Source organism: Gopherus evgoodei, chromosome 9 (genome assembly GCF_007399415.2).
Source record: "Gopherus evgoodei ecotype Sinaloan lineage chromosome 9, rGopEvg1_v1.p, whole genome shotgun sequence".
Taxonomy (NCBI): domain Eukaryota; kingdom Metazoa; phylum Chordata; order Testudines; family Testudinidae; genus Gopherus; species Gopherus evgoodei.
In genome coordinates this window covers 65,601,639-65,615,538 of record NC_044330.1, presented here as the reverse complement: position 1 = coordinate 65,615,538, position 13,900 = coordinate 65,601,639, and the positions used below count along the sequence as shown (strand labels likewise).

At 53.5% G+C, this 13,900-nt stretch overlaps 1 protein-coding gene across 1 annotated transcript in view; it reads right to left on the bottom strand.

Annotated features, from left to right (window-relative positions):
- Positions 1-13,900, bottom strand: part of BCORL1 (BCL6 corepressor like 1) — a 47,541-nt gene that overhangs the window by 25,509 nt on the left and 8,132 nt on the right. Inside the window, exons 3-10 of the mRNA XM_030574709.1 lie at positions 8,240-8,330; positions 5,368-7,956; positions 4,755-4,920; positions 4,384-4,464; positions 3,610-4,014; positions 673-902; positions 347-553; positions 52-218 (exon numbers count right to left, since the gene is read on the bottom strand). Coding sequence (XP_030430569.1) covers positions 52-218; positions 347-553; positions 673-902; positions 3,610-4,014; positions 4,384-4,464; positions 4,755-4,920; positions 5,368-7,956; positions 8,240-8,330 — 3,936 coding nt within the window. The remainder of the gene's footprint in view (positions 1-51; positions 219-346; positions 554-672; positions 903-3,609; positions 4,015-4,383; positions 4,465-4,754; positions 4,921-5,367; positions 7,957-8,239; positions 8,331-13,900) is intronic.

Here is a 13,900-nt window from a genome sequence, read left to right as displayed (position 1 = left end):
CTAGCTTCTGCCCCAAACTCTCTGGGCTAGTAGTACTGGGAGCTGGCTTGCCTTGTGCCATCCTGTGCACTGCAGTTCACATTGGCACCGTGCTCTAGCAGAATGTGCAGGATATCAATCCAGCCTCGTGCGCAGGCTTCATGCAGAGCTGTGTAGCCGGCATTGTCACGGTGGTTCACCTCGCTGCTCTTTTTCTGCAGGCAGTAGAGCACCACGTCCTGGAGGAATGACACCACCAGAGGCCTGGTTACACAAACCACAAGAGAGGGGCATGGCTCCCGAGGTACTCAGCAGCAAGCCCTAGCAGAAGGAGGTGGGCAAAAGCTGTTCTCGGCCCAGCACTCACCTTGTAACCAAGCCGTGCCGCTCGCTGAAGGAGAGTCTCCCCGGCATTCTTGTTCACAATCAGCCGCCGAGCCTCAGGAGGGATGTGCTGGGTCATGGGCAATTCAGGGGAGTTTCCTGGGCTGGCCTGCCGTGACTTGCAGAGTGGCCACAGCTCCTGGGCCTTCTTCATAGAGCGTGGCTTGGGCTGATTCCAGTGCCCTTTCACCTGGAAAATATAGATGGAGGGAGCTTCCTCAGAGTAGCTGGACGAGGCTGGATCCAGATATCCCCTCCCCCCTACATATGCTGGGTTGATGATCCCCGTTCCCTAGGCCTGGATCGTACCTTCCCTTCTTCACAGATTCCTGCCAGGTGTTTTGTTTTACATTTGCGTTTTCCTGATGGTTTCTCGAGTGCTTCCTGGATGGAGGAGTTGTCCGGGTGATCCAGGAGAAAGCCATTTCGGAAGTCCGGGCGCCCTTGGGACTTCCGAGGCGATGGGGAAAGCCTGCTCCTCAATCGCAGCTCTGAGTCTTTGCCTTGGGTACATTCCTTCTGCTTCCGGTACCTGAAATCTAAGAAGAGACAGGGTCCACAGGATGCAGAGACAAAGACTAGGGGCCCAGACTTCCCCCTGTAGGTCAAGAGCAGTCAGCCCCTGCAGGACTTCGTTGGCCACATCTGAAAGCTTGGGCCCAGGTCCACCAAAGCCATGGTTACTCTGCCAAGAAGCAGAGTACAGAAGAATAAGGGTATACAGAGATGAACACAGCACATTGAAAATGAAAGTGCATCAGTGGGATGCAGGATGACAGAAGGCCTTACTGGTCTGACCCTATGCAGGTCTCTATGCTGAGCAGTTGTGGAGCTGGTTACACACTCACTTGGATATTCTATTTCTCCGGACAACGCGTGCCTGTTATTCTGCACTGGGACAGTACTCAGGAGAACAGAGTTTGTTTTCTCATCCTGTTGGCAAGTTCTCCAGTGGTTTAATAAAATGCATTAACAAAATCAGTATCCTGTAGCCATACTGCTACAGGGTGTGATCTATTCAGATCTTTGAAGCTAAGCAGTGCTGATGAGAGACATCTAAGGGAAAAATAGGGAATCCTCCTATCCCCAGATGGCAGCTGCTATTCCACTTCCTGCCAAACTATGCCCTGTACCGCTGTCCATGCTGCCTTTTCAGTGATTTTTCTTATTTCTTCCTCTTAAGTGCAACATTAAGGCTCTGATTTTACATACACAGAAATAGAGACATTCTGAGCTAAGGTTTCTCAATGGAAATTTGGACTCTTCCCACCTAATTCAGGGTTGCTTGTTACAGAACCCATAACATCAGGCAAGGACATGCAATTTTATAACACCTAACAGTAAGGGAACAATTATAAGTGGAAGATATTAAAGTATATAATGAGAAAATAAAGCCCTTGGGTGCAAAGAAGGTGAGAATAAAACCCCTGTGCACTGAGCAATGCACAGGCATTTGCAGTGCTGGCCCTTTTCCAATGGATAGAGATTAACAATAGCTTTAAAGTGGGCTGCAGGGGAACACAGTGACCCTATGTTGCCTGCAGAGCACTATCTGACTGACTGGGTTAAAGGCTAAGCCTGAGAAGAGTCTGAGTGCAGGGCAAGGAAGTCACTCTGGATAAGTCACTTTGCTTCTCCACCTCTGCTCCACGGAGACAAGGCCACCTGCCTCCCAGGGGAATGCATGCACATGACAGTTATGTAAGGGCAACACAGGTGCAGTTCATAATTATAACTCCATAGGTAACACTTTGTCCTCCTACTTTGCAAAGAGATGACGGTTCCTTCACAGTGAAGGCTGCAACCAGCTTCCCCAACCAGCCTTATGTGAGTGGCCTCCAGCCCTTCCATCAATAACTTTGCTTGGAAGCATTGGTTTGGCCCAAGTTGCCATATAAAGGAGAAGTTTTCTGAAGAAAACTGGTCAAACTGCTCTTGAGTTAGCACTCATCCAATCAGAAGGTGGTCTGGCTGCAGGCTACTTGACTTTCCGAGGCAGCTCCATCAGGTTCCCTCCATCACACATCATTAGTAGCTCCTGCAGTACCTCAAGGGCCATGGTAGTTCTTTCTCCCCTGCCCCAATCCCAGGTTTACACCCCTGGACATTCCAGCTGTCTCATTCCCAGGAGCAGGTGGCTGGCTCACTCCTAGATTCATCATGCAGCTACTGATAAAAAAGAGACCCAAGAGCGGGAGTAGTTAATGTGCACTCCAAAGAGGCACCCGCCCCCCAGTACAATCACAGCAGCATTGTCCTGCCTCACATCAGCAGCCCCACAGCGGGCACATATGAGCAAAGCCAGAGGGTACAAGCAGAGCAATGTACACACAAGCCAGGCCATTGTGCAGCTCCAGAAGCTGACAAAATTCACTGCTTTCCAAATGCTTCACAAACACCTCCACCAGCATGGAAAGGGAGAGCTGGCCTGCAAAGCAGCAGACATCCCGAAATGCCCAGGAAAGAATCAGGGTGTGTGTGGGGGGGGAGCACAAGTGCCTACCTAGACTCAGGAGGATCTGCGTCACTGGCTGAGCCACAGGTGGGAAGCTCAGGAGATGGTGAATGGAGGACTGTGGCCTGCATCAGGAGGAGCTGGGAGGGGAACAACTGCAGCTTTCTATTACAGTCCTGAATGTGCACTGTGGGAAAGGATTCACCCCACAGATTCAGGCATTTTGCTGGGGTCTGTCACACCCCTGGCTCCCAAGTCACCCTCTCTCCTAGGCTCCTGCTGAACAAAGCTTCCTCTGCTCCCTTTCATAAGCCTTACAGCTTACTTGTGTATAAAGACAAACAGTTAGCTGTATGTGTAAAAGCAAGTCTTAACTGTAATGGTCTCAGTTCTCTCTACTCCTGTCAGGCAGGCACTACCCTTGGATGCCTCTCCCCAGGGTCCACATTTATCCAGTGCAATTATACTGGGCCTCCTCCTTCCCTGCGCCCAGTCCAGCCTAACTGTGGAATGAAGTCAGTACCCAGTTAACACTGCCACATAATTTGGGGTTCCCTGGCCCATCATTTACAGTAATTATCCTGGAAAGGACCGGTGGCCCACCGCAGTGGCAGCACAATGGAGGGAATGGTCCCTGAACATGCAGCCCATGGCCCATAGGACTTGGAGCTGATGCTCTGGTTCTAAGCCAGAACTTTAAGAGCAGTGCTGGAACAAGAGGCTGGTCTGGAAGAGGTCCTGCAGAATAGCCAGCTGAGCCAAAGACCCTTCCCCTCTGCCAGTGCCAGTACCTGCTTTCGATTTCCGCCTCCTATGGGAGTAGCAGCTCACATGTTCCTCCTCTTCTCGCTCAGTCAAGTACTCCCCAGTCTGGTATTTCCAGCTCTTCTGCCGTCTCCTCTTCTTCCTCCTGACATGGCTGTCATCATCCTTCTCATTTGGGTCCCACAGCTGCCTTGGTGCCTCCACTCTCCAGGGCAACTCCCGGGCCCTCCTCAGGTGGCAGCTGCCCTTTTCTGACTGAGACCTGTCTCTGGCCCTGTGGCTGCGATAGCGGGACATTCTGTGGGATTTCCTCAGCCTGCGGCGTTTCAAGGATGTCTCCTCCTCCTGCTCCTCCTCCAGCAGTGGTAAGATCTCCTGGCCAGTCACTTCACACTCTCCTCGCACACTAGCAGAGGAGCCACCAACACTTCCTGCAGAGAGGACCACACAAAGTGTGTCCAGTTACTAGAGACCTCTCAACACAAGCAGAGCGAAAAGTGCCCACAAGAACACTCCCAGCTAAGAAACTGGGGACAGGACAGTCCCTCCTCAGTACCCCACAAGACCTTCCTGTCCCCAAAACTGATTGGGTCATGTGGGCAGGGACATGCTCCTGCTCCCTTCACCCCCAACTCCCCACTGAACCAGTCACTAGACCAAGTTAGTAAAGTACTCTGCTCCCAACTGCCAGGCACACGGCTTGCAGTGCCTAACGGACAGGACATCTCAGTCTCAGCCATATTGGCTAGCTGAATCTCCCTGGCAGAGGCTGGCCTCTGGGGTCTGCTGCAATCACCAACCTGACTGACTGCGTGTCCGGCTGCTCAGCACCACTGGGATGAAATCACGGAAATTGTTCTTGGGTTTCTTCTCAAGGTAACCTGGGAAGAGAGGAGACCCCAGAGGACTAACACCACTGAAAAGCTAATGGGGAATCCAGGAGCTGACAGAGGACTGCTGGCATGGGAATGACAACGCACCACATTATACTGGATCCCTACATGGGATTCTAACCTGCTGTATGTAGTGCCCAGCTCCGCAGCCCATAGGAACTCAGCTCCAGGAGAACTGACAGCCAGATCTTCTGGCAGGCAAGGGGAGCAGAATGCCAAGACAATGCTACAGCTTGGCTTTGCAAGGGAAGAACACTATTCAGAATTTGTAACAGTACCTTCCTCATGGTTGTCCCCAGGACGCCCTGGAGATTGGAGCTCTGTCTTTGCTGGCCTCCTGCGCTTGCGCTTTACCCTGAGGCTATTGTGCTCATTCATGGATCCTGGGCCCACCCGGCTTTCTCGTTTGCCGATCTCATGCAGGTCCCCGCGATGCTTTTGCCACTGCAAACAAGACAGATGTAAGTTTCAGTCCAAGCTTCAATACAAGCATCATGTTGGGACAGCAGGAAGGACCCCAGAATAGTGTCCCTCACTGCTAGCTGTATCAATACCTCTCAGTCCTGACCCACAGCCTTCCCAGCTATTGCCCCTCAATCCCAACACTCTGCTATTCCAGTCATAAACCCAATGCCAGACAATACTGAGATGCCTGGAATGAAAAGGCCCCTAGTGAGGTTCCCCAAACATTCCCTCTTCACCCAGCTGCCAATCCCTCTTATTGCCGCAATGATGGGTTCCTCTTCCTCCTTACACTGTTGTCCCCTCCTCCCTTACTTTGGTTTTGACCCCCGATATTATTCTAGGAAGTACAGAGTCCCAGCACTAGAACTATCTGTGCCTGCCTCCTTTTGGGGGGCTGGTGACCGTCTTGAGTAGCTCCTCACCCACCTTCCATCCGTGCAAGCTCCGGCTGCCTGACTTGCTTGGGGCCTCCTCTCCATCTCTGGTTCTGCACTTCAGTCTCTTGTGGGCCTGTTTGGCCCGCCCATCGTGTTGCCGTTTGGATTTGCAACATAAGCTGCCCTCTTGTTTGATATGCGCTGTTCCCTTGAGTTTGGTCTCTGGAAAGCCCTTGGGGGCTACCCCAGCTCGCAGACAAGCCCCAGAGGCAAATGGCACATCACATTCCACTCGCTCTTTCTTGACCCTGCACAGGTCCACCTGGTGTATACACTGGGGGGCCTCTGAGGCTGGCTGCTCCCGGGCCACCTCACATCCCAGTTCCTTGCGTTGACTCTCTACAGGTGCAGCTGGCAGCTCAGAGGCTGTTTGCAGGCCTTGCTGATTGACTACAGGCAGGTCATGTGACAGATAGGCAGCTAACACTTGGTTTTTAGGTTTTGAGTCTCCTAACTGCTTGAGGCTACAGCTCCCTGGGGGAGCCTCAGTCTGTACAACATTATCTCTACCGGAGTCAGCCTCTGGTTCATCACACCCTTGGCTCCTGGAAGGGCTTTCTGCCTTCCCCTTTCCCCCATTTGCTTCCACAGTATTGGCCTGAAGAGATGGAGCTACAGCTATGGGGACTGGATTGATGGGCTCCTCACAGAACTTGGGCAAGACCCTGCAGTTCTTGGCTTTGGACATGGCTTCCCATTCCAGAGACGGAAGTCTTGGCAGACTCTCTGGGACCTTGGAGGCTGCCATGCCAGACTCTACAGGTTGCATGCTGGGAAACACAGGGAGCTCGCCTGCACCAGATGGTTTGGAGGGGCCACTCTGATTCAGGGGCAGCTGTCCAGTTGTGGAGATGCCAATTGAAAGCAGAGGGGTCTGGTGATAGGGAGACCACCCAACAGGCAGAAGCTGGGGACTGGATGGTTTCCCATTAACTGGGCATCGGGGGTAAATGCTTCCCTGACCAGGATTCCAGAGAGAGAGTTCTTTGGATTGGCACAATGAAGCCCCTGGGGCAACTCTGCCATAGAGGAACCGCCTAGCTGGGTCCTGCTGACCCTCCACACTAGCCTGGCTGCCTTTTTTCCCAGAGGGTGGCCCAACATTTCCGGGGTCTCCCTGATCGATGATGGAAATGGGCTCCTGTTTGGGGAGGTGCTGTGGATCCCTGCTGAAGCTAATGCTGGAGTCTTTGCTGAGCAGTAGTGAGGCAGGGACTGGGTTGGCCACCCCCACGTAGGTGCCTGGAATGGTGCTAATCAGTGCCGTGGAGTTTTTCATCCAGGAGCCCTGCTCACCATTACGCAGGAAGTCAGGAAAAATTACCAAGGGAGGGCTGGTACCCAAGCATGAGGTGACACTGCTTCCTGCGCTCTGGGCTGCACGCTGGGACTTGGACAGGACCGTAGTGAGCACTGCCTTGCCACTGGTGTGCACCGGCGTTAGGATGGGCATGGGGGGTGTCTTACGCTGGCTCGGTGGAGGCAGCTTCTGGCGGTTGGATTTAGAGGACAGATCAAGAGGCATCTCACAATATTCTGGGAAGGAGACCATCTCACGCTCCAGCTGTGGGGGGGACTTCAGGGGAGAAAGCGAAGTTGTGGCCCCTTGAGCGACCTGCTCTGGAGCACCAGAGGCCCTAGTATGCAGGCCAGTACCTGGTGGGGGAGCTGCACTCCCACATGATGCTGTCAGGGAAGGCTGGCTGGGTGAAAGCGAAGAGCCCTCCATGGATGGGGAAGGGCCATCAATAGCTGCAGCAGTTTGGGTGCTGTTCCCACCTGAAGGTGAAGGGCAGCTCAGCTGGTTCACCTCCACAGACACCACTTTGGAGTCTGAAGGTAAGGGTCTGGCTACGGAGAAGGTACAGGGAAACGAGCACAGCTCAGGGGGAGCAATAATGCCTGGCGGGCCACACTCCTGCAGGTAGGAGGGATGGACTGGGAGAGCAAGTGTGGAGGGGACCCCAAGGGGGCTAGGAAGAGTAGCCACACTGAGTGGCTGCCCACAGCTGGAGGGTGGGATATACACTAGGGGCTGGCTTGGGGCCAGAACTGCCCCGGGCTGAAAGGAGAGGGGCATTTTTTGCATAGCTGGGGTTTGAGATGTGGAAAAACACACTCTATTCAAAGTGAAGGTGGCTGGAGTGGATGCAAGGGTGTTGCAGCTGGAGGCAACCACAGGCAATGTCTCCTCCACAGGCACTCCTGCCTCTTGTGTTTCAGCATTCAGGGTGCTCTTCTCTTTCCCAGCATGTTCACTATCTGGAGCATTGGGGCAAGCAGGAGAAGCATCAGCTTGTTTGTCACTGTGAAGATCTGCAGGTGTCCTGGCGTTGTCAGGGCTGCTGCTCTCGGGCTCCACAGCTCCTGGGACTGCAGGCTCCAGCTCTCTGCCATCTCCCTGGTTTGCCAGAGGGCCCAGCACATTATCTTCTATCACTGCTTGCCCAGCACACTCTGGTTTCGAGTAGGGTTTGGGTGACTGCTCTTCCAGCTTGGGCCCAAGTTTTTCCTCCACGCTGCTATTTGCATCCAGCCCCTCGGCATTGCTGCCACCGCTGACTGCTGTGAGCTCCACCTGCAATGAGAAAGGGAGAAGGGACACCCTGGAAGCTGAGCCAGCATTTCTCAATGGGGAGGGCTGCTCCCTCTCTCTGCTAGGTCTCTATGGGACAGAGAGAAGCCCACAGGAAAGGGGAGCAGTGCTGCTTCCAGGCCCTGCACTCCTGCCTTCCACTGTCTCCGGCCCTGCACACCATACTGTCACAAGGCACTCGTCACTTGGGTCCAGGTCAGGGTCAAACTCCCACGCGTGGCAGTCCTTGGCTCCTCAGCCCAGCCACTCTGTACAAGGAGCTCACCTTGGAAAGGCTGCTGCTGACGCAAAATTCCTGGGACCCCAAGTGCTGGGAGCTGCTCTTGTTAGACTCCTCATCAGAAAGCGGGGCTCTCCTATGACAGAGATGAGACAAGACAAGGGAGGCACAATGAACCCCAGTGGCACTCTCCTAGCCCACTGTTAGCTCCGCGCTGCACACAAGGCAGCGAGTCAGAAGGGGCTTGCTGGCTATAGGGGAGTAGGAATTCCTACCCTAGAGCCTAAATCCCTGCCTCTCTAGGCTCGCCCCTGTGCTACTTTCCAAGCTCCCAAATTCAGCACAGCAGGCACACCTTGGAGAGCCAACCAGCCAGAGACTGCCTGCACTGCCCTCAGGTGCAGGTAGTGGGGGCCAGGGATCCCCCTAGAGCCAGGTCTCGGGAAACAGCCGGCAGGTCATTTTTAGGCTACTGCCCCTTTAAGAAGGAGATGGAAAGCACTGGCTTAAAAGTTCCATGGCAGTTGGGAAGTGACAGTTGGCAAATGAACCTGCAGACTGGGGGATGGGGAGACCCACAAAATGACCATCACCCGAAGGGCAGGGAGCTGGTCCACCCCCCCAACACCAACCCCCCAGTGCTCCCCACGAACTCCTGCCTGCCAGTCCTACCTTCCACCACCCCATGGGTGCTCCACCCCCCCCCACAAACAGGCAGTCCCACCTTTTCTCAATCCTGCCCCCCAGAGCCTCCCCTCCCGCAACCTGGCAGTCCCACCTTTCCTCGAGCCTCCCCTTCCCCAGCCCGGCAGTCCCTCCTACCCCCCAGAGCCTCCCCTCCCCCAGCCTGGCAGTCCCACCTTTCCCCGAGCCTCCCCTCCCCCAGCCCGGCAGTCCCTCCTACCCCCCAGAGCCTCCCCTCCCCCAACCTGGCAGTCCCACCTTTCCCCGAGCCTCCCCTCCCCCAGCCCGGCACTCCCTCCTGCCCCTTAGAGCCTCCCTTCCCCCAACCCGGCAGTCCCTCCTGCCCCCCAGAGCCTCCCTTCCCCCAACCCGGCAGTCCCACCTTCCCCCAATACCACCTCCCCAGAACCTGCCCCCACCTGGCAGTCCCACCTTCCCCCAATGCTCCCCTAAAACTTCCCTCCTCGCTTATAATCTCATCATTCCCCAGCTCCCCCTCCTGACCACAATCCCTCCTTCCCCCAGCCCTGCCCCATACAATCCCCCCAGGTCCAGTCCCGCCTGCCCCACACTCATTCAGAGTTCTCACCCTCCCCCAGCCTCCTCATGTTCTTGTTTATGTCCTCTTCTCCCAATTTGCACATTCTAGGTCTGCCCACCCCACAGCCTACCCCCCCATCTGCAACCCCTACCTTCCAATCCTGCCCTCCTCCCTAGACTCACATTCCTATCGCACCCACCCTCCCAGTCTCTCTCTCACATCCACACATTACAACTGTTGTTCATTCCTCACCCACCAGGCATACTACCCCGATTCCTCTCACGTGCCCTCCCTCACATCCTCCAGCCACACACTAACCCTGGTTCTGGTCCAAAACCAAATCCCCCCACAGATAATTTTAATTCCACACCCACCCAGTATACCAGTCTTATCCCCTCTACACACCGCCCAGAACCATCTACACTTCTCACCTATAGTTTCTCTTCCCACCCATACGCTAGTGTCAGTCATGTCCCCGCTTCATAGACCCTTCAGATAGCTGGGGAGTCCTGTCACTGCTGCAGGAGCCTGAGCACATTCAGCTCTATTGCTCCCCTCCAGCCTCAAAGCAGGAGACACCTGGGGCCTGGAGTGTGTGATTGGAGCTTTAACCCCTTATCCTTCACAAGACAGAAAGAGGGCAGTTCACTCCTTCAAATAAAGGAGTTCCCCAGGTGGAAAGTGTGAATTCAGAGTAAGGACCATGATCAAATCCAAGGAAAGGAGATATATGGGGGGAGGCCAATGGCAACAATTGTGCACATGATATGGTCACACTGGAGAGATGGAAACAAGCAATACTTCTGCCTAAGTCAACATCTGAACCAGGAGCTGGTCCGATGGGACAGAGCATGGTGCCCAGCACAGGGTTCAATATCCTAAGATGGTTTGACGCCCAACCCTAATGTTTTCTGTCTGCTGACACAACAGCCTGTGAACGTCAACTACAGGGAAAGCCAGTGGGGGCAGAATAAACACTGTGATGCTGGTAGTCTTTTCTTTCTCTCCTTGTCTGCTATCACAGGGATTAAGCGATGCAAACCTTCAACCCCATAGCTCCAGTGTCCAGTACTGGTACTCTGCTCTCTTGGCCATCCTAAGGTTGCCCTCGATGGTATACAACTGCTGAAGTTGTATGCTTGAGTAATGACCTTCAGGTTTAAACATCCTGGTAAGGCAAGCATCCTGGTATTGGCCCATTACATCTGTTCCTTTACAGATGCCCTCAGTATCATGACCCCACACCAGCTCCCCCACCTCATGGCACAGCAATGTTACAAATGCAGTGCTGGTCTTCCCCACAGCTGCACTAGTTCCCTTGTGCTATGGCAAAAGTACAGCACCTCGCATAGGTCCCTGCACCCTTCCCACTAGACATCATCCTTGCTGTTATTTACAAACATAATTTGACATGGATTTCTTAAATCTGGATTTCCCGAGTTATTCAGGCCGCAAAAGGCTTAAGAGGATTGTTATTAATAAGGGAAGATCAGGTTTCTGCAATAGGCAGCAGCAGCAAGATCCAGAGGGCAGCTGAGAGGTGATGGGATGGAGGGCGGCTGGAATTGCAAGAGAACAACCCTTAGAACTAATGCCTGAGATAGGCTTTCAGTAGTCTGTAACCCAGGAAAACATAGCGCAGATGCAGAATCAGGTTCCTGCTTCTTGCCCAGTTTGTTAGCCAGGGCGGTGGAGGAAGGAGGGTGGAACGTGCCCAAGGTCAGTCAGGTAGGATTTGTAGCCAGCCCACATATTCTACCCAGCAGAGCTTGTAGACTACTACCTAGCAGGCATGTATGTTCTGGTACTGCCACAGAACTGGGCAGGGATGGAACTCCCCAGCATCTCAGGTCTAAGCTGGCCTCCCCAGTGTCCTCCTGTGAGGCATCTAAATTGCATTAACTGTGAGGCTGGGGGCTTTTGAAAACGTGCAAGAGCGGAATCGACAGTGCCAGCATGCCCCTTGCGCCTCCGCCAGAAGACCATAAAGCTGGAGCCTTGGTATGCCAGGAAAGGCAGAGTTAAGGGTACTTTTTCGACCCTGCCCCCACTGAAATGCTGAGATGGGCCAAAAATCTCATGGCCCTTACCTCAACTATTGTCCCATGGGATCTCTGCCAAAAAGCAGCACAGGCCTTGAGCCCAGGGAGGCTCTGGAGGAGTTGGATGGGATCAGTGAAAGAGCAGAGGTGTTAGGGAGCTGAGACCTTGGCCAGGCAGGCATCTCCGTGACAAGCTGGATAACTGGCACTTATGCAGCAGAGCTGGGAGCCTTGCTCTGGCTCCACCTCCTGCTACAGCGCCAATCCCGGCCCTCTCGGAGACAAAGACAGAGACGTGGCAAGGGCAGCAGGTGGAGCTAGAGCGCAGTTCCTGGCCCTACAACAGCCCAGGCAGCTTCAACAATCAGGCCCAAGTGAGGGATTGAGCTAGTCAATGAAGGCAAGCAGCTCCGGCATCCTAGGGCTCCAACAGGTGAGGGCAGCCTGCCTGCCAGAGAGGCATGTCCAACATGCCCCCATGCCTCTCTCCCCCCACCCCAGGAGACCACCATCCCGTTCAAGCTGCCACAACATCATTCCCCTTGTCTTGGAGAGGAAGTGATTCCCTTCCCCCAGGGCAGCACCTGTCTCAAAAGGCACAGTAGATCAGCACACCCAGGCCGGTGATGCACAGGTTAATTGCTGGTTGGGAGCCCAGACAAGGAGCTGAGCTGGCCACTCAGCTTCTACGATAGCCTTGGGGCGAGCACCCCCTCTTGTTCCTGCCACTGTCTCAAAAGCCAAACTAGCAGCCTGCTCTTCTGAAAGCTAATGGAGATGCAAACTTCTTTGTTTGTCATACTGCTGGGGAGGGGAGGGGGAAGTACAGTGACTCTGGTGCAGGCAAAAGGGGCCAGAGACTGAGGTCTTCTCCTTAGCCCCAGAGCACATACAACCTGGGCAGTGGAGGAACAAACTGCACCCACACTGCTCACTGCCAGTGGTCCTCACCCTGGCCTTAGGGAAGCCACTTCTTGGTACAGAGAGAGCTTAGGTTCCATGGTCCCTTAGCCACTCCAAGAGACAGCCAGGAAGGGAGCCGGCTGGGACAGTGATTTCTGTGATGTGAAACTTTGTCCAGGAAGGAAATGGAATGAGTGTTCTCCCAAATGATTATCCCCACCCACCCATTTTACATAGGGGCCAACAACTGGTAAAAAAAAAATCCCACCATTCAGTTACGATCAACCTGGTTTGTCTGTCTTGATTTAATCTTGTATTCAGGCTATTTGGTATTTCTGTTAAGGTGTCTAGACCCCTTAGAGCTCAGGTGCCTGAAACACTGAAATTTATTAGGATCAAGTAGTAGGCCTGCATAGTCTTTATCAAGGGGTAACTAAGATGAGAGGCCATACATTACTTGCCAAAATCTCCCTTACCCCACTGTTCTTCTGCCTATCTGTTGCACCATTTATCAGCATTCCTAATGCCTGAGACCCTACCATCCCAAATGCAGGACAGTCTGCACCACACACAGCTCATTTTAGTCCATATAACATGACCTTTCTAACCCTCCTAGAGCATTTGCCACAGCTGAAAAAGCTCCACTGCATCCTGGCACCAGGGAGGCCACAAGCTGGCCAGTTCTGAGCACAACACCTGAGAACTGCACGATTAGATAGGTGCTAATGCTGCGGGTTCGGAGGGGACTGCCAGGGCAAGGAAATGGGATAGGTCAGGACTCCTGCAAGAAGCAGGTCCTGACCAACTGCTAATCTTCCCTAGTCCCTATCCTGTGGTGTTCATGCAACTCACCTATCCAATCACCTGATCCAGTGGCTCTCAACCTTTCCAGACTACTGTACCCCTTTCAGGAGTCTGATTCGTCTTGTGTACCCCAAGTTTCACCTCACAAACTACTTGCTTACAAAATTATAGACATAAAAATACAAGTGTCACAGCACACTATTAATGAAAAATTGCTGACTTCGGCATTTTGTCTGTATGAAATTTTAGTTTGTTCTGCCTTCGCTAGTGCTTTCTACATAGCCTGTTGTAAAACTAGGCAAATATCTACATGAGTTCATGTACCCCCTGTAAGATCCCTGCATACCCCTAGGGGTACGCATACCCCGGTTGAGTACCACTGATCTAACCTGCACTCCCCATGCAAATGTACTGGAAACACTTCTCAGTTACCTAGCCTGTACTGTCCACATAGCCCTCTTCCCAGGTCCCAACCTGTCAGGCTCTATGGCAATCAGCTGAGAGCACAAATCCAGCAAAGTCAAAGAAGAAAGGTACAGAGGGTAACAACATTGCCATTAGCAGCCTTAACACTGGGGTAGCAAGGCAACAAGCAGCACCCTGGCTCCATACAGCTGGTAGTTCTTGCCCAGAAAGCAGAGAACCTCCAGTATCATTCCCCTGAAAGCATTAGACCCTTTCTTTTTCTTGGGCATGGAACACAAGGACCGTAAAGGAGACTTGACTGCCTAA